General features: G+C 35.1%; 2 protein-coding genes across 4 annotated transcripts in view; both read left to right on the top strand.

The window, feature by feature from the left end:
* Window positions 1-184: 184 nt before the first annotated feature.
* Window positions 185-5106, top strand: LOC100175954 (ubiquitin-like domain-containing CTD phosphatase 1). 2 transcript variants are annotated; one of them, XM_026835445.1, is made up of 8 exons: window positions 185-1175; window positions 1407-1498; window positions 1561-1649; window positions 1969-2183; window positions 2521-2657; window positions 2941-3057; window positions 3517-3644; window positions 5002-5106. In XM_026835445.1, the coding sequence occupies exons 1-8, from the start codon at window positions 977-979 to the stop codon at window positions 5030-5032; spliced, it is 1008 nt and encodes a 335-aa protein (XP_026691246.1). In that variant the 5' UTR covers window positions 185-976; the 3' UTR covers window positions 5033-5106. The 2 variants fall into 2 exon arrangements, with proteins under 2 accessions (XP_026691246.1, XP_018668563.1); XM_018813018.2 differs by lacking the exon at window positions 5002-5106 and adding an exon at window positions 4389-4810 and having other exon boundaries at window positions 187-1175.
* A 4797-nt stretch (window positions 5107-9903) lies between these two features.
* LOC100184475 (slit homolog 2 protein) overlaps window positions 9904-24299 on the top strand; it is a 43925-nt gene continuing 29529 nt past the window's right edge. For both annotated transcript variants that reach the window (XM_026835408.1, XM_018813017.2), the window contains exons 1-3: window positions 9904-10083; window positions 10373-10444; window positions 12381-12452. In XM_026835408.1, the coding sequence (XP_026691209.1) occupies window positions 9932-10083; window positions 10373-10444; window positions 12381-12452 (296 nt within the window). In that variant the 5' untranslated portion in view covers window positions 9904-9931. The remainder of the gene's footprint in view (window positions 10084-10372; window positions 10445-12380; window positions 12453-24299) is intronic.

The following is a 24299-nucleotide window of genomic DNA, read 5'->3' as shown; positions in this document are numbered from 1 at the left end:
AAACTATTTTTTATTTTACAATAATAAAACATATATAAATAAGTTCAAATGTATTCAAATTATAAAACAAATTGTAAAGCATATTTATTTTAAATATTACAGCTATTATTATTCTATTATAATTCCGGAAATTTGATGTAGTATTTGCGATTTAATTTGTAGGCAGCACTTTTGGCAGCTTTCTGAAAAGGGATTTTCCCGTATTTTTACCTAAAAAAGTTGTTTTTCACGAAAATTGTTATTCGGTTTTTGCTTCGGTTTGTTCACAAATTAATGTTTTAAACGATGAACGGCAATGAAACAACAGCCGGTCACCTTAAGGATTTTGACTGGCAACTTAACCTGGTCTTATCAAGCGACAAATTGTCTTCGTTAAACCAGCCTTTAGTAAAAGTTGATTTGGACATTCAACCTGACCAAAAATCACCAGAAACCAAAACCACTTCAATTGAAATGAACAAAGACGAACTTAAGCTATTAATAAATGCATTAGAAAGGGCTAATGAAGCTCTGGACCAAGCAAAGTCGTAGAAATGTTGAATTGCATTACTTTTTAATGTTGCTATAATTAATATGCATATGTTTTAAATTCCATTGATTTTTATGTAAGTAAAACTACAATGAATAATGTCACTAGGAATTTTTTGAACTCTTATTGTGTTTTACTGAAAAATGTCAATAGTGGTTATTTGTTTTGCAACTTTTTAATGTATAGTGTTAATTTAACTTGATTCCTTCAAAAAACATTTTGGAACAATTAGTGTTTTAATTTACACACTTATATGATGATTCCTTCGTTAAAAAACTGTAAAAGATGTATGTATCACACTATCCCTTTCTTCTTTATATTAAAAACTGTAAAACACTTTTACAAAAAGATCTCTAAACTGTTTCTCTGTATAACAAATAATATATATATCTCAGTTTTTCATTTTCTACTGTTCATGGCGTAATAACTATATATTTAATGACATAAATGTTAATTCATTCATTCAGCGTGTACAACCTAATTAACAATATGACAGATAAATACAAGGTTGTTATAAAATGGAACGGACAAAATTATCCACTCGAAATCTCCCCGGACATGACGGTGAAGGATTTAAAACTTTTAATCGAAGGTGAAACAAAAGTTCGATCTGATCGACAAAAACTTCTCAATCTTAAGTTTAAAGGTCAGTTGTGTAATTCTTTTTTACATAATTTAAGTAATACAGTGAGGCATGTTATGGGTTGGAGCAATGTAGTTTAAACGTCTTGCCCAAGGAAAACCTAACAGTATCGGTATCAGACTATAAGTGTCAAGCATTGAAGCCCTATCTTTGATTGCAACGCAAGTGCCTAACCACTAAGCAGAAATGGTAATTACGAAAAATTTTAAATAACAGAGCCTTTTATACTTGCAGGTAAACCTGCTGAAGAAAATGCAGTGTTGACCGATTTAAAAGTAAAACCAAATATGAAGATAATGATGATGGGAACCACTGAAGAAAACTTGGTAATTTAGCAACACTTTATATTATTACCATGTTGATAAACCTTAAACTTTTCCACAAACAGGAAGAAGTCCTTGGTCCTCCACCTGATGTTGGTGAAGTCATCAATGATTTTGACATCGGGGATGAAGAGGAGATAAAATTGGAACACATGTGAGTTAGAAACACCTTACCATGAATTTGTCCGCTTTCAAATCGCCAAAAGAATTGTTGGGTTACCTGACTCGTATTGCTTCCACCAACAATTGTGTATTACCATTTTTCTAAATGAACACAAATGTATGTCCCACAAATTCTTTTTTTAAAGTTTTTACGACAAATGTTTAATTTTGTTTTAGGATGTATGTGTATCAATTATACACAAAATGTATCTGCAATACTTTAGTATTGCGGTAAATAAGCTGCATATATATATATATATAATTATATATGTAAATTATACAAAAATCTGCACAACTTAACTACTTCTTAGGGAAGAGCATTTAGCTAAGATTGAAAGAAGAGTACAAACTTATGAAGTGAAGAAAATTAACGATCCTCGGGAAGGGAAGAAACTCTTGGTGTTGGATGTTGATTATACTTTGTTTGATCATCGATCAAATGCAGAGAAAGCTGATGAATTAATGAGACCGTATCTGCACGAGTTCCTAACAAGAGCATATGTTAATTATGACATCGTTATTTGGTGTAAGTTTTTTTAGAAATATTAACTTTATTTGTTTACTGCATTTCGGTAGCGAAGATTTAGAAATATTTTAAATGAAAAGACAGGTTGTAGCGACATACCAATAGTTGTTAAAACACGCTTATTAGTAATACATAGTTTAATTGAAAGTAAATATGCATGGTCACTACATCTAGCAGACAAACGGGCCATTTATGTTTATATTTCTAATAGTAACTAAAAATGTAAAGGGCAGCTCTGAAAAATTATTGTAAGCTTTGTGCCACCTTTAACTTTTCTCAAAAACTACGGTCCATACGATTACAACATAATCTTTAAAACACTTTTGTTAATTTACAGCTGCTACAAGTATGAAATGGATTGAAGTTAAAATGAAGGAATTAGGCGTAACAAGCAACCAAAACTATAAGATTGCATTTTTCATGGACCACGGTGCCATGATAACTGTACATACACCTTCATATGGTGTTATTGATGTAAGTGGAGGGTTTAAATAAACTTGATAATATAACATATATATGTTTTTTTTTTCTTTTTTTTAATGTGTTTTTTATAGTAGATTGAGATATGGTTATATCCCATATTTCGCGATCGGGTTTTGAACTAGTTAGTATAACATATTGTTACCTTTTTGCTTGTGCTGCTCACTGCTGCTATTATTGTGGGTTTGTGTGTCCTTGGACCAGGTTTTATCATCTAACTCATTAAAAAACACAAGTATGTGTAAAATTATGATGTATTAAACACAATGTATTACAGACAAAACCCTTAGGAGTGATTTGGGGGAAATACCCAGAATTCTACTCTGCTAAAAACACCATTATGTTTGATGATTTGCGAAGAAATTTCCTCATGAACCCTCAGTCAGGGTTAAAGGTGAGAAGTCAAAGGGTCAAATATCCATGGTTGCCACTCATATGCCCACTGTCGAGTTGCTGACGCTATTATAGTGTGTGGATAAGCAGATATAACTTTTTGTTGGTTTGGTTATTTATATCCTTGTGGGTGAAACTTGAGTGATCTATCCATGGACCATGGTTACTACTGACTTATCCATGAGTCGTTAAAGCTAATAGCTATTGCATGAAATTAACAAGTAGTTGTAATTTTTAACATATTGAATAATTTTAGCTAATAATAATTACCATAATGTGAGCTTTAACATAAGACACAAAAAAAATGCATACATTCTGATATCACTTTTTCTAAACTTTAGTGACTTATCCATGGTTGCCACTCCCGTGTCCACAGTTGAGTTGTGAAGCTTTTGTAGTGTATGGATAACTGACTGTTCTACGCTATTATATAATATCACTTATATCACTCTTTCTATAGATCCGTCCATTTAAGAACGCCCACCAATCTCGAACAACAGACGTTGAACTACAAGGTTTATCTCAATACTTGGAAGATATTTCTCATCTTGATTCATTTAAAGAACTTAAACATAGAAAGTGGGAGAGGTTAGTTATGTGTTAAAGTGTAGAATGATATGTTGTCTTGAATTTGTAACATTTATGGTATTTGCTTTGTTTATCACATAGTTGTATGTTGGGTTTATGATAATAAGTCTTGAATTGGTTGTTTTAGAAAGGTTACTTTTTAAGTTAGAACATGGGAACTTTTTACAGTCTGTGACTAAAAGACTATTAAATATGTTTTGTTTTAAAAGCTCTACTTTACTAGACATAATAAGTTAAATATTGTGTCTTCATTATAACAAAAGGACTAATGCGCTGACGTTATTTGAATATCATACATGGTCGCTTCTTGTCAAAAGTTTTGTCTGGTTAGTGGTTGATTGGTTGTTATGATAATTTTGGTTGTATTTACTTTTTTATAAAGGTCAAATGTAGCATTGTTCTTATTAGTCTGTGTTACTTGTTTGTTAAGTGTTTTCTGCCTGTTGTATGTCAGATAACTTGTTGTTTTTCCGTAGTAAGTTTATTAAAAATCTTGTTAAATGAATGAATGTAATTTATTTAACCTTGCATGGTGGAGAAACTACTGTGGTTATAACACAGGTGTTCTGTTTCATACACCTCATGCCCGCTTACAAGTTACCATGTTTGTAGTTTTGTATTTTACTATGTTTAGGTGCCAATGCATGAAGTTGTTGCCATTACGTGAAGGTTTTAGTAAGTCAGAATGTTAAGCATGAGTAGTTGTGAATATAGATTTACTGATGACGTCATTATTTGTTGCAGTTATCACAAGAAAGTGAGGAAGTGAGACAAAACGTCACAATGCCAGGTTTGATGTAACAAAGAAGAACGAATAGAAAAAAAAGTGTTTTTTATAAACAAAAAGTGAAGAATTATAAACAAAAAGTGAATATTTTTTTCATCAACATTTGATATTTTGCTTTAAATATCCGGGAACGTATTGTATGTAACACAACGGCATTTATTCAAAATAGGTGCGTAAGCTTGTATAAATCGTGAAAAATTGCTTCCGCAAGGCGTCACTATAGAGCTACGTTGGTGAATGTGTATATTTTCGTTTCAGTGTCTCTTTTATTTGTTGTTAAAGTGAAACGTCTTTGTCAAGTGAATCCTTTGTTTGTTGTTCCAGAAAGTTCCGTTAAAGTGAATTTTGACGTTATAAATACAATATCATGCAGAACTTACCGTTTACAATAGTGGTTGTCTGTCTCACAACGCACTAAAAAAAAACGAAGCAAAACTGCAAAAAAAACATTGCTATAACAAAGATCTGTAAAATTTAGGCTACAAACTTTTAATTTGGCTCTAAATGCTTGTAATGAATGATGCGCAGTCTTTCCTGCATGCGGTCATAGCCCGTCTTCTACCTTTCCAGAGCTGGATTCAAGGCTCAACGGTGCTACTAAAGAATTCCCGCCAAAACAATTACAAAAAAGGTTCGAACGTGTTGTATAATACACAGAACACAAGTGCTTCATAACGACTGCCTTTGCCGTGTCACGCGAGGAGAGATTCATAGATTCCTTCACGCCTATTTGTTAATACGTTATCTTGTTACCAACAATTCCTAAAACTTCTACGGTCTACTGTTTGAGAAACAGTGGTTAGGTTTAAAGCGCCGGTAATTCAAACCGCGGTAATTAAAAGATAAATTAACCCTTTCTCGAGGTGGTGTTTGTTCCTCTGAGGTGTTTTCGTAAACAAACTAAACCGATGGAGGTTTGATAAAAGTTTGTTGCGCCAACAACTCAACACTGGTGCTAGATTACCAACTGTATCTGATTCTATTGAGGAGAAAATCACATGATGTGGTGTATGCTGTGTATTCTTGATAACGATTTTTGGCGAATCTACAGTGAAACAATACACACGATGTACCTATAGATAACTCAGCATGACTTTAAAGAATTGCTGTTCAGCTTAGTGGTTTTAAATCCACGATTACAAAAACCAAAGCCCCGCCAGAAACAGTGCATGTAGCAAAGCATTTGTTCCTCGTAGTCACCACAATGTTTAGTTTGTATATGAAATATAAATGCACAAAGTTTTGTTGCAATAACATATTTGATGGATTTTATCTAAACGTCTACGCAACACCAATTTTGCCATGCTTCGTTTTAAAAATAATTGCTCTTACAGTTCAGTTAGACAACAAACTCAGTTGTAATGAAAGAATGAATGTAACTTATTTATTCAAAATTTGATGTTCATTTATTGCAGCTAGTGTGATGGCGGGACAACAACTGTTGTATTTATTTCCCACACCTCGTGCCATTTTCCTTGCTTACACGAACAGTGGTAATTAACATATAGGCTACGCAAGATGGCCTTTGTAATAACTTACTGGTAACATAAAAATTGTTTCGCAAAATCAAAAATGGTTTTGAAAAACATTGTTAAAGTTTTCCGTGAATTGACGTCACGATGCTTAAATTTTCTTATTAGGTTACAATGTGGTGACGTCATTACAAAAGGTGTCAATGTTTTTGTGCTTACGTTGTGTTGGGCGTATTTCACTTTTGGATGAAGACGTCATCTTTTCTTTCAATCACTCACAAAGTTACATACGCGGTAACTCGAAAGTGGGCACGAGGTGTATGAAACAGAACACCCGTGTTATAACGACTGTTGTTTTTTTAAATAAATAAGTTAAAATAATTCATTGAATTTGTAGCAAAGCAAAGTTATCTTACGGGAAATAAGGGATACCTCGCTTGGTGTATGTTTGTCACCAGTAGACGGCAGGAGAGAGTCAGGGTAAACGATTGAATTGTTATATAGTAGAGTGGGGGAAATGGGACACCTTTAACACATAATATCCAAACATCCTGATTGTATTTTAAACAATTAACATTGATCTATGGGAGTCGTAAGGATACTGTTTTATATTTCTTTGAATATTCTTTGTTTACAACTTAATGGAACGAGAAAATAAAGATAAAAGGTGTCCCATCTTCCCCCACCCTAATTTATTTGTATTTGATGTAACTTGGTGACAAGATCGTCGTCTCATTTATGTTTCGTTGCATAAAGCAAGAATATGAGCATCGTTTTGCGTAGCATTTCCGAAGTTGTTTTTGTTATAAATTTGCGTTTTAGGTTATAAATAATAGTTAACAACGCTGTGAGATGTGAGTACACGTTATATATTTCTGTAAATATTGATGATTGTTTGCTACTAAATGGGTCGAGAAAAAACTTTGACCATCACCGAAGTACGGATCATGGCTTACCTGTTGTACAACATTTGACAATCGTATTTAAAGTATATATAACGTAGTAAACCAAACTGTTGCACATTTTCATTGATAATTAGTGACAAAAATGTGCCAACTCTGGGCCAAATCAGAAATCCTATGCCGCGCCTAGCCTCGCCGTAAAACCTCACTCATATAGAAAAATGAACGTCGATAAATCAGGCTTTATGGATATGATAATACAACGTAAAAGAAGTGCTTTTAGCCTCTCTAACTGTTTTATCTTGCGAATACCCAAAACGTATGTCATATGTCCAGATCAAAAGATTATTTCAAATTGGCATCATAATAAAATACTCATCCCGAAATTTCGCTCTTCCAACTTCAAGTTTATTTTGCTAAACCGTCAGTTCTGTGTATGCGTTTAACGATCTAATCTCTAATGCCTCACACGAGCCCTTATCCATATATGTTAGCCGTGTCAGTCCATGAGTAATTCAATGCCTATTAACTGTTTATTTATTTAATCAAGCTCCGCCAATTATCCTATAAAGCCACCGAGCTTGAGGTCTATAGCATGTCAGATACATGTCGTCGGTCTGCAATTATCTGCGCACACCAGAGCAGCAGACGTCTGTACCTTAGTTCTTTTATCACTAATCACTAGGTCTATTGGATTAGGTATGAAAATATAAGTGAAGCGCGTCTATTATAACTGTCTGTAGTACGAAGTACAATAGACTTGGATCGTGCAGAAATTGAAACTGGATTAAACCGGATTAAACAGCTTCAGGTGCGGTCAGTTTTAATGTTTATATAGTATAGGTTGGGGTAAGACGGTCCATGTTTTCATTTTTTTATGCTTCGTTTACAGTAATAGCAAATAAAGAATATTTACAGGGGTATGTAACCGTATCCTCGAGCTCCTAAAATTGGGTTGCACCATTAGAAAATATGGGATATTATATCAATGGTGTTCATCTTAATCCACAGTACTATATATGACAAAGAGACGGCTACTGACAGTTATGCAAGTTATTACAGCCATGTACAAAATTACAGCTAAGTAGAAATTAAGTCATAAAATTTGGTTGATGCGAGTTTTATGACATATGATATTCTAATAGTAAACTTGTCTGGTTTTTAAACGGACCTTACTCTTAAAATCAAGTCACGAAATTACAGATTGTGGATATTGCAAAGATTTTTAGACATTATAAGTGTCTAAGTTGCCTAATTTCTTAAAATTGTTCCGAAGTCGCGTGTACAGTAATAAAAATTAATTTAGCTTTGAATTTGCGTCTAATTTTGTCCTTGTATATTTGTAAATTAACCTCTAATACCTTGTAATTATAAAACTATATGACGTTGCATTAATAAAGCGTATATATCTTAAGTGTTGATATGTAATTGGGTTGTTTTATTACTCATATAGTAATGTAGGGAGACGATAATATTATTTATGTGTATTCAGTCAACGGTGTCTTGAGGGACTGGCTTTAGATTGGTTTTAATTTAATGAATATATTAAGAAGGCGTGGCTTCGTATGGTAACTATAAAACCCTGCATTGGTATATTGCGATTCTCTGTTCATGCATATACTTGAATTGCATGGCAGGGTAACGAGAGCCGTTATAACACCGGTGTTTTGTTTCATACACCTCGTGCCCGCTTATATACGAGTTACCATGTATGCAACATTCTGAGTTTTTTTTTGTTGGTGGTTGATAATGTAATTGGGTTACTTTTCTGAATGTATGAAGCCACCATGCATATAGTGCGCAATAGGACTACGTTACAACCTGAGCGTTCTACCACCACGCGAGGATAAATAAGGGAACAAATTTTACGTTTGCAATTGGAAATATCCAATAGCGTGTTAAAAATATGTCCAAATTGTTAATCTATAGTAAACGAAATTCAATCGTATAACACGCCCGCATGGATAGACATATACACATAACTTATAACTTGGTATTATTTAATATAAATATTTAATTCGGTGCTTATAGTCTTAGTAATCGAGTAGAGACAGAGTTCTATAGTGTGGAAACTGTATACCTTGGCGTTTTCCCTGGAGAGAGCTATGCAAGCAATATAATTTATAATATGAGAGTGTACCGCTTAGTTATTTGCACTCTCTGGGCAATATATGCGTATGTGTAGAGTGTAGACAACATCGCCCACGAAGTTACATTTGTGGTTAACTCGTAAGCAGGCACGAGGTGTATGAAACAAAACACCCGTGTTTTAACGACTGTCGTCCCGCTGTGCAAAGATAAATGAGTTGAATTTCTTCATATTTACGCAACATATTATACTCATTATTGAAGCTAATTGATCGAAACAAACATCATTAATTTAATCATTTACGGTATGCATATTTAGACAAGTATAATTGGCATGTAATACCAAACAATTAAAAATATTTGATTTTTGAAATGTGATTTGCGTTTGTAGCTAGATTGCAAAGGATATTGTTAAGCTGTGAATACTTCCACGCGAGCGCTGCGCGAATTTCAAATGCTTCGCGATCGGAGAGAAAAAAGAGCGGTGTATATGACGTCACTGGAAAATAAAACAGGTCGTACGCGGCCGTCAGTCGCGAGCCGGTCGCCTGCATTGTAGGAGAGAGGTCGACTTTGGTGCGGATTATACGCGGGATTGCAGGTCTCGTATTCCCGCAGGTTATATTTTATTTGCCGATGGTACAAGTCGTTGTATGCATTGCAATTTAGCTAGCGAGGTATAGTGCAGGTTTTAAAGGCGTAAAGGCAGAACATTTTAAGCACCTTTGGTTCAGTAAGATTAGCAATCAAATACGTTTTTTTAGTCTTCTTTAAGTTTTATTTTATGGTCAGATAATTACGTAATTTTTGCATTAGAAGGTTACTGACCTATGATAACCTTTGCTTTTTAAATAATTATTACATCAGAATAATGATTATCGGTGTAGTGTGACGTCGAGTCTTGAGCAATTACGAAATAATCGGATTCGTAACGTATTTATTACGTCTTCGTATTGTACACTTGTGTTTGTTGATTTTAAAATATTTAGGTTTAAAATTTGTGTTTTTCGTTTTAATTAGAGCAAGAACGATAGCAGAATGTGGAAAATTTTGTTCTTGTTTACGGTCTGTTACAACGGATTTACAAACGCATGCCCGAATGAATGCGTATGTCGCGGCAAAACAGTTACTTGTACTGGCCGAAGTCTTACCTACATACCACGTAACATACCCCAAGTCACAGAAAGACTGTAAGTTTATATTCTTTCTATATTTGTATGGAATTTGGTGTAAATATGCTAAGAGCCCTACATTTAAAAAATACGGAGTATAGTTTATCATTTTTTGCATACTGAAAACTCTTGTAAAATGTATAACTTTTTGCGCAGTATTATATGTTTTTATAACTTCCTAGTTTATTTTCTAGTAATCTGGTTAGTACTTCAAAATCCACGTAACGGTGTTGTGTTTGCACTGTATCTTATAAACAATACACATGTAAATAGACCTCGCCTTTATAAACGTTTATTTAATTTACAGGGAGCTACATAGAAACAACATAACTCAAATTACAAGAAATGATTTATCGGGACTTACCCATCTTCGAAAACTGTACGTAGCATTATTTTCAATATTGCAAATAAATTGCAGATTTTTTGTTTTATATGGTATATATATTTGAAATTATCCCGATTTTTTATTATTTTTTGCTGTATTTTCTATCCTGTTTTTAAATCTATTTGTCGTGACTACATTACAAACTGGTAAGGTCACGAATTAAAGGTTTAATTTAGCCAAAAATTAAAATTACTCGCTCCAAACCGCTTTACTTCTACGCCTATGCTGGTGGCATCTCGAAGTGGCCATAATTACGTCACAGAGGGCATTCTTATCACGTGACGCAGATAAATCGTCCGGTTCGCGGCTATCGCGTGTTGAACGATTTATTTTCGAAATATCGAAGTTCGCTCCTGATTTAAAACGTTGGTAAATTCTAAAACCACTAACTATCATTGTGTCGTCAATTCAACATCACGATTCACTTTAAATTCATTGTTTTATCGATTAATGATCGACTTGCTATATTTCAAATCAACCAAACACTACCAATTAGAAATACAGTAGTTTAGGTAAGATGGTCTGCTATGTTCTCATTCTACTTTATCGTCCCATTTGGTAGACTATTTACAGAAATATTTAACCCTTTTTTCGCGACTATAAAAAAGCGTTGTTTATTGTTAAAAACACGATCAGGAAATATGGGATATTATGCGCAGTATCCCGTCTTAACCCCGATCTATATGTATGAATACGACATAAGCAACCACGTGTTTTTCTACCAATCACAACTTTCAATCAATCCCAATGCGAAAGTATTTTAGGTCAAAAGTCATTGGTTACGCTTAACTATAATTTACGCTTGGGACTTAAAACATTTGTATCCAATTTGTCGCCTCATTTCACATTAGTGCAATTCATGCTTGTCTAATATTTCCGTAGCCCCTTTCAGACCCAATAAAGGGCCTGATTTTTGACCGTAAAATTTTTCGCCAAAATACCGGGAAATTTTGAGATGCGTAAAATACCTTGTTGGTCGTTGTAGACCTGAATTTAAGTAATTGCTCCAAAAAGTGTTTTTCAAAGTCGAAAACACGAGTTCGGATATCGATTTTGATTACACACGGTTTAGTGGGTTAGAATAAAGCATTTGAAATGTAATCGACGAGTTACACGAACTTTGTGAGAAGCGTTTAGTTTTGGCTGGTTGTTCACACGCCCCGTGGCGTGGGTCAAACTAATACGTTTCACGCTGCTTATCACGTCACAATATCATTTGTTTACACTGGCGCCGAACCTGGGCGACGTCCAGGCGCTTCTTTAATAGTGTTTCTATGAAAAATCGCAAACATAGAAAGCAGATTAAATTTTAATGAAGTCTGAAAATAAAAACCTACAAACACGCACTACACCTGCCAAAAATCGGTAAAATAATATTCGCAAAACTTTCAAAATAAGCGTATTCCTCATACATGCCTTATTTACGGCCAATTATATAATTACGTTGCTAAAATCTGGCTACGAGTTCAAATTTTAAAAGCTAATTTACAAATCTTCGGCTAAAATTGAATGCAAAACTTGAAATAGTTTCAGTTATTTTCAACTGAAACCTAGTGAACCTTACCTAACCTCTTGGGACTCGAACCCAAAACATATTAGCTGCCAAATTTTATTACAACTTTTTAAAATTTAGGCAGACTAGACTGCGCAAAAAGTATAGTGCCTTTTTGCAATTTTCTGCATTTGTTTCGACGTAATTTGAAATAAATTTTATTCGTTCTTAAAACATAAAAATATATCATTCGAAAATACCTTTAATCGATTCGTTTATTTTTTTATTAAAAAAAAATAGTTTACAATCTTTACAAATATATATTTCTTTGCGCTTCTAAAAAAAATCGTTCTTTTTGATTAATGCCTAATTATTCAAAATACTTTTTCGAAATTTAAAAACTCATTGCTCAATTTGACAAACCTTATGTTTTCATAGGTATCTGCAACAGAATAAAATCACAACAATTGACGATCACGCTTTTCAAGGATTGAGCTCTCTCAGGACTCTGTAAGTGAATTGTATTTTAACAAGTGTGAATATTATTCTATTCTATATGGGTGAAGTCCCAGTGTAGGACCTGGCATTTAGGCCAGATTAAGGCAATTACCCCAACATGGCGTTCATGCGTCCAGTGTAACGTATTCTTATTCTATCCACAACTTATTGAGTATGATTATTACCTGTTTCGGGAAATATACATAACATGCGAAGAAATATTGTTAGAAATAATAATAATGTGAACAGAATGGCGTAGTCTTAAATATCACCTTTAAACGTGTTATAATCTAATTCAAGCAAAGAGTTTGGGTATAAATTGTGTTGGGCGTTTTACGCAAGACTTGAAAATTTCAAACGATTTCATTCAATTGTTAACAATTTATAATCAATTGTCTATAACAACGCGGGCGCCGTTTTCTGTAATTTCATTGCAAAATCTGTGAAATGCTTCATTTATATTTTATTCCGTATTTTAAGTTTATCCGAAAACACATTTTTTCCCATTTTAAATTTTAATTAAGTTTTACTTAAAACATACTTTCTCCAAAAAAAACCAATCGATCAAATTATTTGATAATTCCTACTGATAATATCAATTAGTTTAAACTAAACTTAAAACTCAAGTAGCGGACTCGTCGTGTCTGAAACAGCAAGTTTTGTAAGTTTTATGTTTTTGGGTCGACTGGCTAAATCTGAACCGGAAAAATATTTGTCTGGTTTTCTTGTACGAGTCATTTCTTCGCATATTTGTGGCCGCAGACACTTCCTACTACAGGTAGCGAAGCATAGGTGCCAAACTTGGTTCAATTCGCGCCAGAAAACTGCTAATAATTCATCGAAAAAGGAAGTAATTCGCTAATTTACATTAAATAACTTGTTTTTATAAATTAAGAATTAAAAAGACTTAATTTTATAGTCCTGATTTTAATCGTAAAGATGCAGTTTTAGTTTGATTTCTTAACTATTTTTAATTGTCAAGTGATACGCTCAAAAAAATTGTCTTGTTTTCTAACTTTACCGTGCACTTAGATCCATGTTAATTAAAGCTTACAGTTACTAAATTTAGGTTTACACTTGTTTAAAATGTTGTATTTTAAAAAACCTTTTCTATTTGTAACTCGTATTTGCCTCCTGTGACGTAACAGTGCATTCGAATCGGTGGAATCGATACACGCAGTTGCCGTTTCTATATCTAACGAATAAGTACAAACCGATGTTGCCGCTTTTTGCCGTTTTGTTTGGGGGAGAGGGGTTAAAATCGGAAATCATTTTCGCTACGTATATTATAGTGCTTTGTGTGGTTACCATTTACTTACCTCTATACAAGTCTCCCAAATCCAATGATACCTGCGATAATTCCCAACATAAATATCGCATATTATTATTTCCCCGCCACGGTCTAATGCATCCGGTAGTTTTGTCCCGGAATTTCACCCGCGTAGACGTTCGTTGTGCAAGGGCATTGTTTGATCACAATGCTTCACAGTTTGATTGGCACAGCGGCAGCTTTAATGGATGACGTCAACAATGGGCATCGCGTAAGGCGCGATTCGCCATTGTGCAAATGGCGACAACGAGTCTCGAGTTAGAGCAAATTATTAATCGACGCATTGTTATCATTCTACCACAGCGCTGGACAACCCGACAATAACCAGTCGTTTACACTTCGTTTAGATAAGACGGTTGTGACGTAATCGCCCCTGTCACTGTGACGTGACACAGCGATAATGTGACGTCACTTTGCAGCGTTGTGAGGTGATATTTCAATCATGGCCAATATACTCAAAAATCGGTACTTTTAAATTGAGTATAGGCTATGCTATTTCTTTATACACCCTAGCTTTGTAACTTGAATTTGACTAAGTTACTTCGTACCCGCATTGCATTACAAATACAAGCAACACGCGTCTTAACCCCCACACCTAATTCCCACACACATGCCCACATACCGTATGCACCGGTTACTGGTCAAATTTCTTCCGAACATTTTTGATGAAACTCGAAACTTTTTTTTTTTAACATTTGGTTTCATCTTACGTTCCCATGACCTGTCACTTCTGCACAATGCCGTCTGTGACGTCACACTAGGTATCTGATCGACCGCGCAGTCGGGTCAAAAGACAAATTAAATACTTTTGGGTCGAATCGTATTTTGTAACTACTGGATCTTAAACTTAGATTTTGAGTTCGAAATGCGATGACGCTGTGTATTGTGACGTCATAAACGCCTTTCTTCGCCGGAAGTATCGCTTCATTATGACGTCACGGGAAACAATCGTACAAGCTTGGATAATAACAATGGTCGCTCATGACTTGGGAACCTGGGTTATTTGCTGTCAATCATTCTATTTGAATCTTGTCGCGCGACAATTGTGACGTCACAGCCGGAACACAAACGAATATGGTTCGAAAAGGACATTCGAGCGAACAGAAATATATTGTTACGTAGATAAAAGGTTATAGTCCCACAGTTATTATGTCACAATACACATTACGCGTAAAAACAATTTCATTCATAAAATTGCAACGTGTTTTGCTTGCAATGCATGGAAACCAGTCTGTAGCGTAAAGTTCGTAAACTAAATAAGGAAAAACGTGGATCGTTCGATTTGCAAATATTTTGATTGGATTATATTATATGGTGGGGGTAATTTACTTAGTAGCGCTATAATCTTTTCCAAAATTTTCGACTTATCGGTTTCCAAAGTATTTTGTGTATTTGGTGTTTGTGTAAATAACTATAGTGAGATGTTTTTTTCTGTTTTACCGTTTCATTTGGTAGTAAACAAAAATATTTACAGATTCATAAAACCGTATTCTCAAGAATATGAAAATGCGATTAGGAAATAGGGAATATTATGCGCTACCGGTATCTTACACCGCAGTATAGTATAGCATACGGTCTTTGGGCAAAAAACGAAAGAGTAAAACAACAAAAAATGATAAAATTTGTTGTTACTTGTATAATTTACATTTGTTTGCTGTCAATCACGTGTTCGAGTGACCTGTGTTTGAACTCTATTCTACGTGCTGTGACGTCACAATGCATCTTGTTGTCGACACTGATATCGATTCTCTTCTCTGTGTCGTAACAATGCGTCGCCCTCCTGTCAAAACGACACGAGACCCACCATAGAAACATCATTAACAACAATTATTTCGAATCTGACACGCGTGTCTTTGATACTGTGACGTCACAAACCAGACCTGGGAACCTAGTACAAAATTTCGCTCGCCCAAACCGGTTATTACAAGTTATGACTGGTTTAAATTCATATTTGGTATGAATTACGTGTTTACCGCATGTATTTATGATTCATGTCCAAAAACCATATGACTTGATTTTTTTTCTGATAAATTTTTTAGTTGTATTGATACACAGGTGCTGAGACATAAACTTTGTAATCGTATATACTAATACTTTTTTACTCTGCATTGGTAAATACTTAGGTATTTGCTCCTCGTTTCAGAGAGTTCTAATTTATCCTAACAGCATATTCTTAAAGGCTTCAAGTTTTCAGTGTTTTTCATACCACAACTGCTTCATATAAACAATAACAGAGATCATTTTTTTCGAAGAAAATCCACGTTAGGTCTCAAACTTTGTAAGCTGCTTATATTCCAACGTGTGTACGACTTAAAATTGTCCGTTTGACCATATAAGGCATAAAACCTTGTTATTTTGGTAAGAGGTTTAAAAAGTGTCAATCAAAGTTTAAATTTTAGCGAAATTTTTGTATTAAAACGGAAGAGTCATTGTCCTTTTGTTTATAACAGCACGAGGTGTATGTAATTAATGAGACACCCATGATGTTGCAATCCTATTTCACACAGTCTTTAGATAATGCGGGAACATGTGCAACGTTATGCACTAAAAAAATAGTTAAATAAAACACGGAAAAATCTATTTTAATTTGAATAAGTAACGAAATTTTGCACAGTATTTGTTTAGCGTTGTTTTACGTGCTCTAAGGATTCGCAAATTAGATTACTGTGTTGGTGGTAAAGTAAAACCTATTAGGAATTTGAAAATACACAACCAAATCTGCTTAACTACAGGTTAACTTATGCTTCAATAACCGTCGCTTAAAATCCAGCATTGCCGTACACCTAAATCCACTTTATAGTTTAAGTCCTATGCCTTTCTTATAACTCTATTCTGGCTTCAAGTTCTGGTCCAGAACCACGCAGTGCGACGCGGGGGGTATTTTGCTTATAAGTTGAATGGCTCTTATTAATATGCGAGACATATACAATGTACGAAACGTTGGTTCTTTAAAGATCATCACAAAAACAAACTATTGTCAGAAGATTTCATTTAGAATTATGAAACCTAATACACATGGCTGCAACAGGGAACAGTATAGCACGCCAAAAGAAGATAGTCTAAAAATTATTTACAGAAATGTATAACCGTATCCTCATGACTCTAAAACACCGCTGTTTAGTTGAATACTTTCATTTTTTTAATCCAAATGTTTACATTTCCCCCAAATCGGAGTTTATATGAACATCATGTTACTAATTTTACGCCAAATCGCCTATACCTTCGCCAATCATTTTAAATAAGAAACCAGACGCTCCTTGTATCTATAATCCTATAATAGCCAATAAATTTTACTCAGTATTTTTTCAATTTTCCGCTTAAGCGACTAAAGTTTCGTAACGTTCAAAGTTTTTTCTGTTATTTCGATTTTTGTTTGGTAATAAATCAAACATTTAAAACGTCTTATTCGTGTAAACTCAACAAAACTAGTTACAATCATAAAAATCAATCAAAATTTGCTGGTTGTTATTGTTATTTGTTTTGTCTTGTAAAAATTATCAGTTCGTGAAGAAATTTGTGAGAAGTTTAATTAGACGGTGTTAGATTCCTAGAAGACAGTGTAAACAAAGACATGTTTGTAATTTTCTGCGCCACGTTTTTGTCCTTTCAAGATTTTAATTAAAATATTTTACGCCCGTTGGCTGTCGGTATGTGTTCTGTTTAGTGTGTTTTATTAGACTGTTTACATTAGGAAGTTCGATTTTGTATATCGTAAACTTTATTACATATTTTTCCATACAGTTTTATAGGCCTATTCAAAATTACGCCTTTTGCATATTTCGAACGTATATTTTGTATGTAACATACTCCATTTTAAAACAAGTCGTTGGGCATTTTATACCACAGTTTAAACTTAAAAATGTAATAACTATATACATATAACACATCTTATTAAGTTTGGTTGAAACGAGGGTGTATGGCTTAGTAGTACTCGTGAACATAATACGATTAGATTTCAAAATATATCGGTTTAATATCTTGGTAAGGAGAAGTGACACGCAAAAAAAAGACATCCAATATTGCGCAATGCCTTAGAAATTGATGCACTTTTGTATAAGGCCAAATTCTTTATTTATTAGCTTCGTAAATCAACGAGAGCACATTTTATACGTTATTTGAATTTGAAAAACGGGATTTTGAAAAATTTGAAAAACGCGCTGGTCGACCAACATAGACCTACGTACATTAGTGAAAGTATTACGCTTCCCACAATACTTCGCATGCTTTAGCTTCTTAAATCCCATGCTAGCTGAGTAAATTACTTAAGCAATCAACGCAAGTCTGCGATTATAGCCATTAGACCTTGACCAAGGGATTAAGTTGGTTTAAAATCCTTCCTCGCATAGGATTTAGTTCCATATTCTTAATGACGTATCCCGATTATTGCCCCTATACAGCATTATTGGCAAACACTGCATGATGCCTTGATGTTTGATCACAGATTTCAAGGTCTCATTATGCTTATCATCTTACAATGTATAGCATGGTGGGTGCATTTATAAAGTCTTCTTACTCATAAGTAACAAGCCAAGTAATGTTTGCTGCTTTTTATCATCCGCCTACCGAATTCCTTCGTAATCTTGAGCAAGTATTTGGCTTAGCCGCCGAAGTTACAATTCGACACCTCATAGCCCGTAAGCCGCATTTTGCGATAGTGTTTCTGCTTATACCAACACTCGGTACCTCTTGTACCACTCTGGTGTATAAGCATTTCTTATTGGGAAATGTAACAATTTGTAGAATATTTTTTAACTCGCCTTATTGCTGTTTTTTTATTAACCCGGCCTTAAACAATTTTAGACTGAAAGCGTTTTAATCTCGCAGACAGAAGTTATACGTGTTACCATTGGCATGCCCACTTTGTAAGGTGGTTATTTGTAAAATATTGTCATTATTAAGATAACTGCTATTCCGTACCTATTTAAAAGAACTAGCATTGAGTATTAACAAAAAAACGTTTACGATCAAGTGCTACCAAATACGTAACCGACAAAAATGAAGTCTAACAAATTGTATTCTTTATATTTCTTATAAAATGGCATCACCAGTCCCCTATCCAAATGGAATCTCATTTGTTACCAAAACGTGTTATATAGAGCATACGATCTTGGGTATTCTTCATTCGTTGTTTGAATCCGTTTGGATCATCGTTCTAGTTATTATTATCAAAGAACTGGAATTACATATTAACCAATAGCGAGTTACAAAGCATAACATAATTCTTCATTGTTTCACCCGGCGTCGGGATACGGCCAATGAGTCGAGATCATCATTCTAGTTAACACCACTTAGCCTGTCATCACCAATATGGCAAAGGGCAGCGTGTTGAAGCAGTAGGATCAAACAATTACTCGTTTAAGCTTTACCATAATCTCCACCAAGAGAATTTGTAACTTTTCGCAAAAGTTCAAGTGTCAAGCTCCACGTATTTAGTTACGAGTCCCTGTCGCGACAGATCTTATTTTGATCCAATAAATCCTTATATGTAATGCCAGCATACATTATTTAATACCAGCTCACGGGACCTTACCGGTTACTTGATGTCTTAATGTAAATCGCCAGCGCGTCTCCTTTACAATTAGTTAGAACAGGTTAACGATGCTTGTGGATGTGGAAGTCGTTATCTGTTTTAATTTTTCTTCTACCGTCTTCGGTATTGCGATATGTACTCAACATGATCTAAGTATCAGTTACATAACAACACCACATATTTTCTATGTATCAATAAGAAGGAATTAAAGTCATATGTGGTAAAACGCATTTTTAAACCCACTTTTGACAAAATTTTGTTTATTGCTGATGCAATGCTAAAACGACAATGACGTCATATATGCTGACGTCATTTTTGTTGACGTGGCTTTAAAAATACAAACAAGCTGACTACTGCAGGTTCAATTCCACCTGGACAGGCAGGTGTGTTAAATAATTTACAACCAAAGTCTTTAAACATTCGTAGATAATCTTAGAATCGGGTGACAACTCAGCGTAAACCGTAGCCCCGTCAACCATCTGTGCTTCTCACCTATAGGTCATTCTTAACGACCATAAGCCGCCAATCTATCAACTAAGTTCTGTTGTTTTGCCTACTCGTCATTTAAGTCCTCTGGTGTAACTTACTTCGTGAAAACCGTGAAAGAAATGATTAATTACGAATTAAATTAGATATTTAAAAGGGAGTTGGCCGTTATGAGGTTTTTGTTTTACTCTTTGCCGGCTTAGATATTTTTGTTTTTTTTTGTATTAAACTGTCGATTCTTTGGTCTAAAACAAGTTCTTTGCTCTCTCTTGTAACATTGTTTCTAAATTGTTGTTACATTTACCGTCATGTTAGAAATTCTATAAGCTTATAGTTAGTTATGTTATTCTATTTATTAAAAACAAACAAATATTATGAACAATGTTTCTCGTACTAATTGTGCAAATATGTTGCATCCATTCTAAAGTTTGTTTACCGTCCATTACTAACCGTGGCATTAACTTTATAGGCTGTTAATTTCGCGGTCAGATTTCACTGTTTGTTGTTGTTTAATCTTATCATAATTGGCGATGTCTTTATCGCAAAGTCAGGAAATTAATTTCACACCGATGCGTGGGGTATATGTTTCCAACTATTTTTTAAATATTCCAACTATTTCTTTGAATATTTTATTCAAATGTATTTAATAACTAAATTTCGTGCTACAGACATAACACATAGACATTTATAACTGCCTCTTTGATAACGGTAGCGAAGATAAAGAATAACGCACAAAAATGAACAGACCGGATATAGCAACAAAACGACTGTCGTTAAAACACGCTTATGGACAAAACATTTACAACTTTTTCGTCTAAAAGGGGTATTTCAATTTGTTGTAATAAAGTTATAGCTAGCATTTTGGCTATAAAACATGAACGTTCGTGTGAATGTTTAATACATTCAGACTCGTGTAATGTAAACTATCGTTTTCGCTTTTTAAATGGCTGGGAAGCCGGAAAATGCAGAAGCAATAACATAACGCCGCCTTTGATGATAGTTTACGATGTGTTGTGGTCCCAAATGATGCTGTGCAGGCGTGGCAGAATAACTGAGCGATTACATGCTTTGGTTTTATGGAAAGTCCAAAAGCAACAACAAACTAAGCAGAACTGTGTTTTCTTAATTTTTCTTTAAAAGACGACTCCCATGACGTCGTTTTAATGACGTAATACACTTGAGTGTGTAATACACAGTTCGTCTCCGTGGTTTTGTGAAATAGCTGCGCAATTTACTCCCGAGCCTGTCAACCGTCTTGGAAGGAGCAGAAATTGCTACTTAGACACTGTGGGAACGCAGTATGGTACGGTACCAGTCACTGTATGCATTGCACGTTTGGACAAGATCAGCATTAATTAAAGCATGTTTCCCGGTGATATAAGTGGCTTGATCCATCGTTGCTTTTGTTTTTCGAGTAGAAAATCTTTGTCGCTTCCGAATGCCACTCGAAACGACGAGGTATTTTGAGAATCCGACTCGGGAAACGACCACTTAGTTAAGTGTGACGTAATTGTCGGTTTTTATCATCGCATATATGGGCATTGTCTTTGGCATTGTGCGTTGATTATTTGCGAAGAATGATTGTTTTGATTTAAAAAGGTGTAAATGTTAGGGCGGGAACTGATTGCGTGATTGCTACACTTTTCACACACAGCTCATTTCGTTGAGGTTTTATTGGCGCTTTTAAAGTGCACGTCTGCCAGAATCTTGAAATTGTAGCTTGCTGACGTGGAACGTCGTCAGGGATACATGTGAAACTTGGTTAAGTGTCGTGCCAACATTTCATCAGACTTGGACTGTACCACTGCCCAAGAAGACTTCTCATAGGACACAAGTCTCGGTCAAGTGTTATCAACATCTCGATCGTTTGCAGCTGACGTCTGCTGCTTTGTTGTCTTCCGCACCTGGCGAAGTGAAGCGGGATCATTATGACATCACACGGCGCTCCTGGCTTTGTTTGTTACGACATAAACCTCTCCTGTTGATCTGACCTCGGGAACACCAGAGCCGCAAAAGAAGTTTTGAGATTTCAGTTGTGTGGTCTCTATGACGAAACCACTTGTCACAAACGAGTCAAATGACGTCGAAGATACTTTGGTAATTAGAACTCTGACCCTCGTGACCCTGGGCTCCCATTTCAGTCAACTCGTGCTAAACTAACGTTCACATGAGTTGTTAAACTGACCATTGTGGCCACACAAGTGGACAGTGGGTCGTGATGTCGATACCAGACGAAGCATTACTGCAAAATACCGACACGTTAAGTGTCACCCGTTACCGGATATCTACTTATATAGTGCTCCTGCTAATCTGACCCACGTTAGAGACGTTGCGTTGTTTATTTGTTTGAACCCTGCTTGTTGTTTATCCTCAAAAAGCGCGACTTAGAGCACGACGAAGTCTTGAAAAAGAAACATTATGGAAACGATAATTCCGGTGACGTAAGCTGTACTGTTCAGAAATCAACCATCTGTGACCAGGAGTCAAATGCTTTGGCATCCACCTTTCAAAGCCTTCAAAAATTGCCGTTAAGACCCGAAAATAACGCCACTTGAGTTTACGGGTGGCGAGATAGACGTTTCATCTTAAATCGTCTGTTTATCGAGTGATTACTGCGGGAAAAATGTCAGAAACACCAACGCAGAGCTCGTCTATGGCATTGACAACGTTCACAAACGTTAAATGATCCATAAATGCTTATAACATTAGCATAAAATTTACGTTAAATATTCGTGAATACCACCCACACAAACCACTATTTCATTGTTGATTCTTTAAATATTTCAAAAACGAGTCATTTGTCATCGCTCGTATGATTTGTTTGCATACCGTTTTCGGTATGTTTCCCCAACGCATACCTCAAGCTTACTTGTTCCAACGGTGTGTCTTAATTTGATTAAAAACTCAAAGGTTAAAGGGTTGGGCAACAATTATGATGTTTCATTTGATTTTACAAACTTTCTATTGGATCTAAACTAACCCGAAACAGCCCGTTTTTCCTGCCAAGAAAGGGGATTAATAATTATTGGAGCCAGCGTTGTACCTTCGGGTGGAAACTCTTAATTGAATATTCGTTTTTCTTGTATTTGCATTTGGGCAAAGTGGAATTCTAAACTAAAGTGGTTAAACATACGCACATACATTTGTTTATAGACAGCGACATTGTTAGACCGGGTATATTTACACTATTGACGAAGATATTTTAAAAAATCGACTTCTACCTTAGATAAAACGGACATCCAATGTAAAATAAGAGTTATACACACACAACTGACCAATAATTAAAATTTGAAATTGACAATTCTTAGAAGAAAGAATTTTTTACGAATGTTCTCAAAATATCTTTGTGCGGTTTAATTTGGTTTTATAAAACCTGGCACCGATTTTATCTTCTTGCCACACCTTTTAGTATTAACCTTAACTCCCATGTTCTATCTATAACCATGGAACACAAGGCACTCACGTAGTACAGCGGTTAGCCTTGGATCCAATGTAAAGCACCCTATCCTTTACAGAATTCCCGATAAGCCAACATGATAAGCAAGGTGACATACGGTGCATACAATGGTTTAATCAATTTATAGCACAAGCCTTTGTGACCACGTACAATACTCTAAATCTGGCGCTTTCGTTGCAGTAAAACCGAATTCAAGTTTTATTACACAACATACGATGTACCGTTTGGTTAGTTTTCTTTACAACAAAGATGTTTTTGATTACTAGTTTCTGTTTTTTTTATTTTTTTTATTAATATTGTATTATAACTGCCAGCCGGTGGTTGTGTGCTTCTTCATAGAATTATTGCCTAGTTAAGGTCTTTTTTGGGTTGACTAGTTTTTAATCTCAAAAGTTATTTTAAAATTCGTCAAGGAGAGAATTGTAGGCAAACGGACTTCAAAGAGACGACGATAAGATAAAACCGTTTGCAGGATCATGTACGCGAGATCGAATCAACATTTTCCCAACTGAGTGGCAGCCGTTTCAATGTAAATACGATAGCATTAATATAACTTGACCCAACTGCCACGAGGTTCACACATTTGCGGCGTTTTCAATAGGCCTCCAACTGTTAGCGATTTTATTAACGGATATTGTGTGTAAGGGGGTGCGGTAATCAGGCAGGCTGATAGTTATAGAGGTCGCAGTGTCGCCATGTAATCCTTACAGCGTCTTGGCCTCTTAGTGGCATGCAATCCATTATCAACCGACATGCCCCCGCCTTTGATCTACTCATTAAAACACCAGGCATGACATTGTGTTTTGATAAAAGCGACAGACGACTGCGCGGCACAATTCCAGTGATTATTTAAAATCAATGCATTAAGCGTTTCTTAATATGAATTACATTTCTGGCTGGTGAAATACAGCAAGCGTATATACAATTTCGTATGGTCGGACCAACAAAATACTTTGCCGTAACTCTTAATATGAACTTAATACATTTTATTGAACATAAATCATTTGTCACACGCGGAGAAGCGTACCACGCGACAAAATGATCACAAAATTTGAA

The sequence above is a fragment of the Ciona intestinalis genome, chromosome 8, assembly GCF_000224145.3.
Source record: "Ciona intestinalis chromosome 8, KH, whole genome shotgun sequence".
In the NCBI taxonomy this organism is placed as follows: domain Eukaryota; kingdom Metazoa; phylum Chordata; class Ascidiacea; order Phlebobranchia; family Cionidae; genus Ciona; species Ciona intestinalis.
The sequence above is the reverse complement of the archived record's forward strand: the minus strand, read 5'-3'. Positions and strand labels throughout refer to the sequence as shown.

What these genes read in the sequence shown, in the direction of transcription:
- LOC100175954 (XM_026835445.1), top strand. Translation starts at nt 977, where the DNA reads ATGTTAATTCATTCATTCAGCGTGTACAACCTAATTAACAATATGACA. An exon ending in TTATGACATCGTTATTTGGT is followed by an intron (nt 2,184 to 2,520) that starts GTAAGTTTTTTT and finishes GTTAATTTACAG; the next exon opens with CTGCTACAAGTATGAAATGG. An exon ending in ACCCTCAGTCAGGGTTAAAG is followed by an intron (nt 3,058 to 3,516) that starts GTGAGAAGTCAA and finishes CTCTTTCTATAG; the next exon opens with ATCCGTCCATTTAAGAACGC.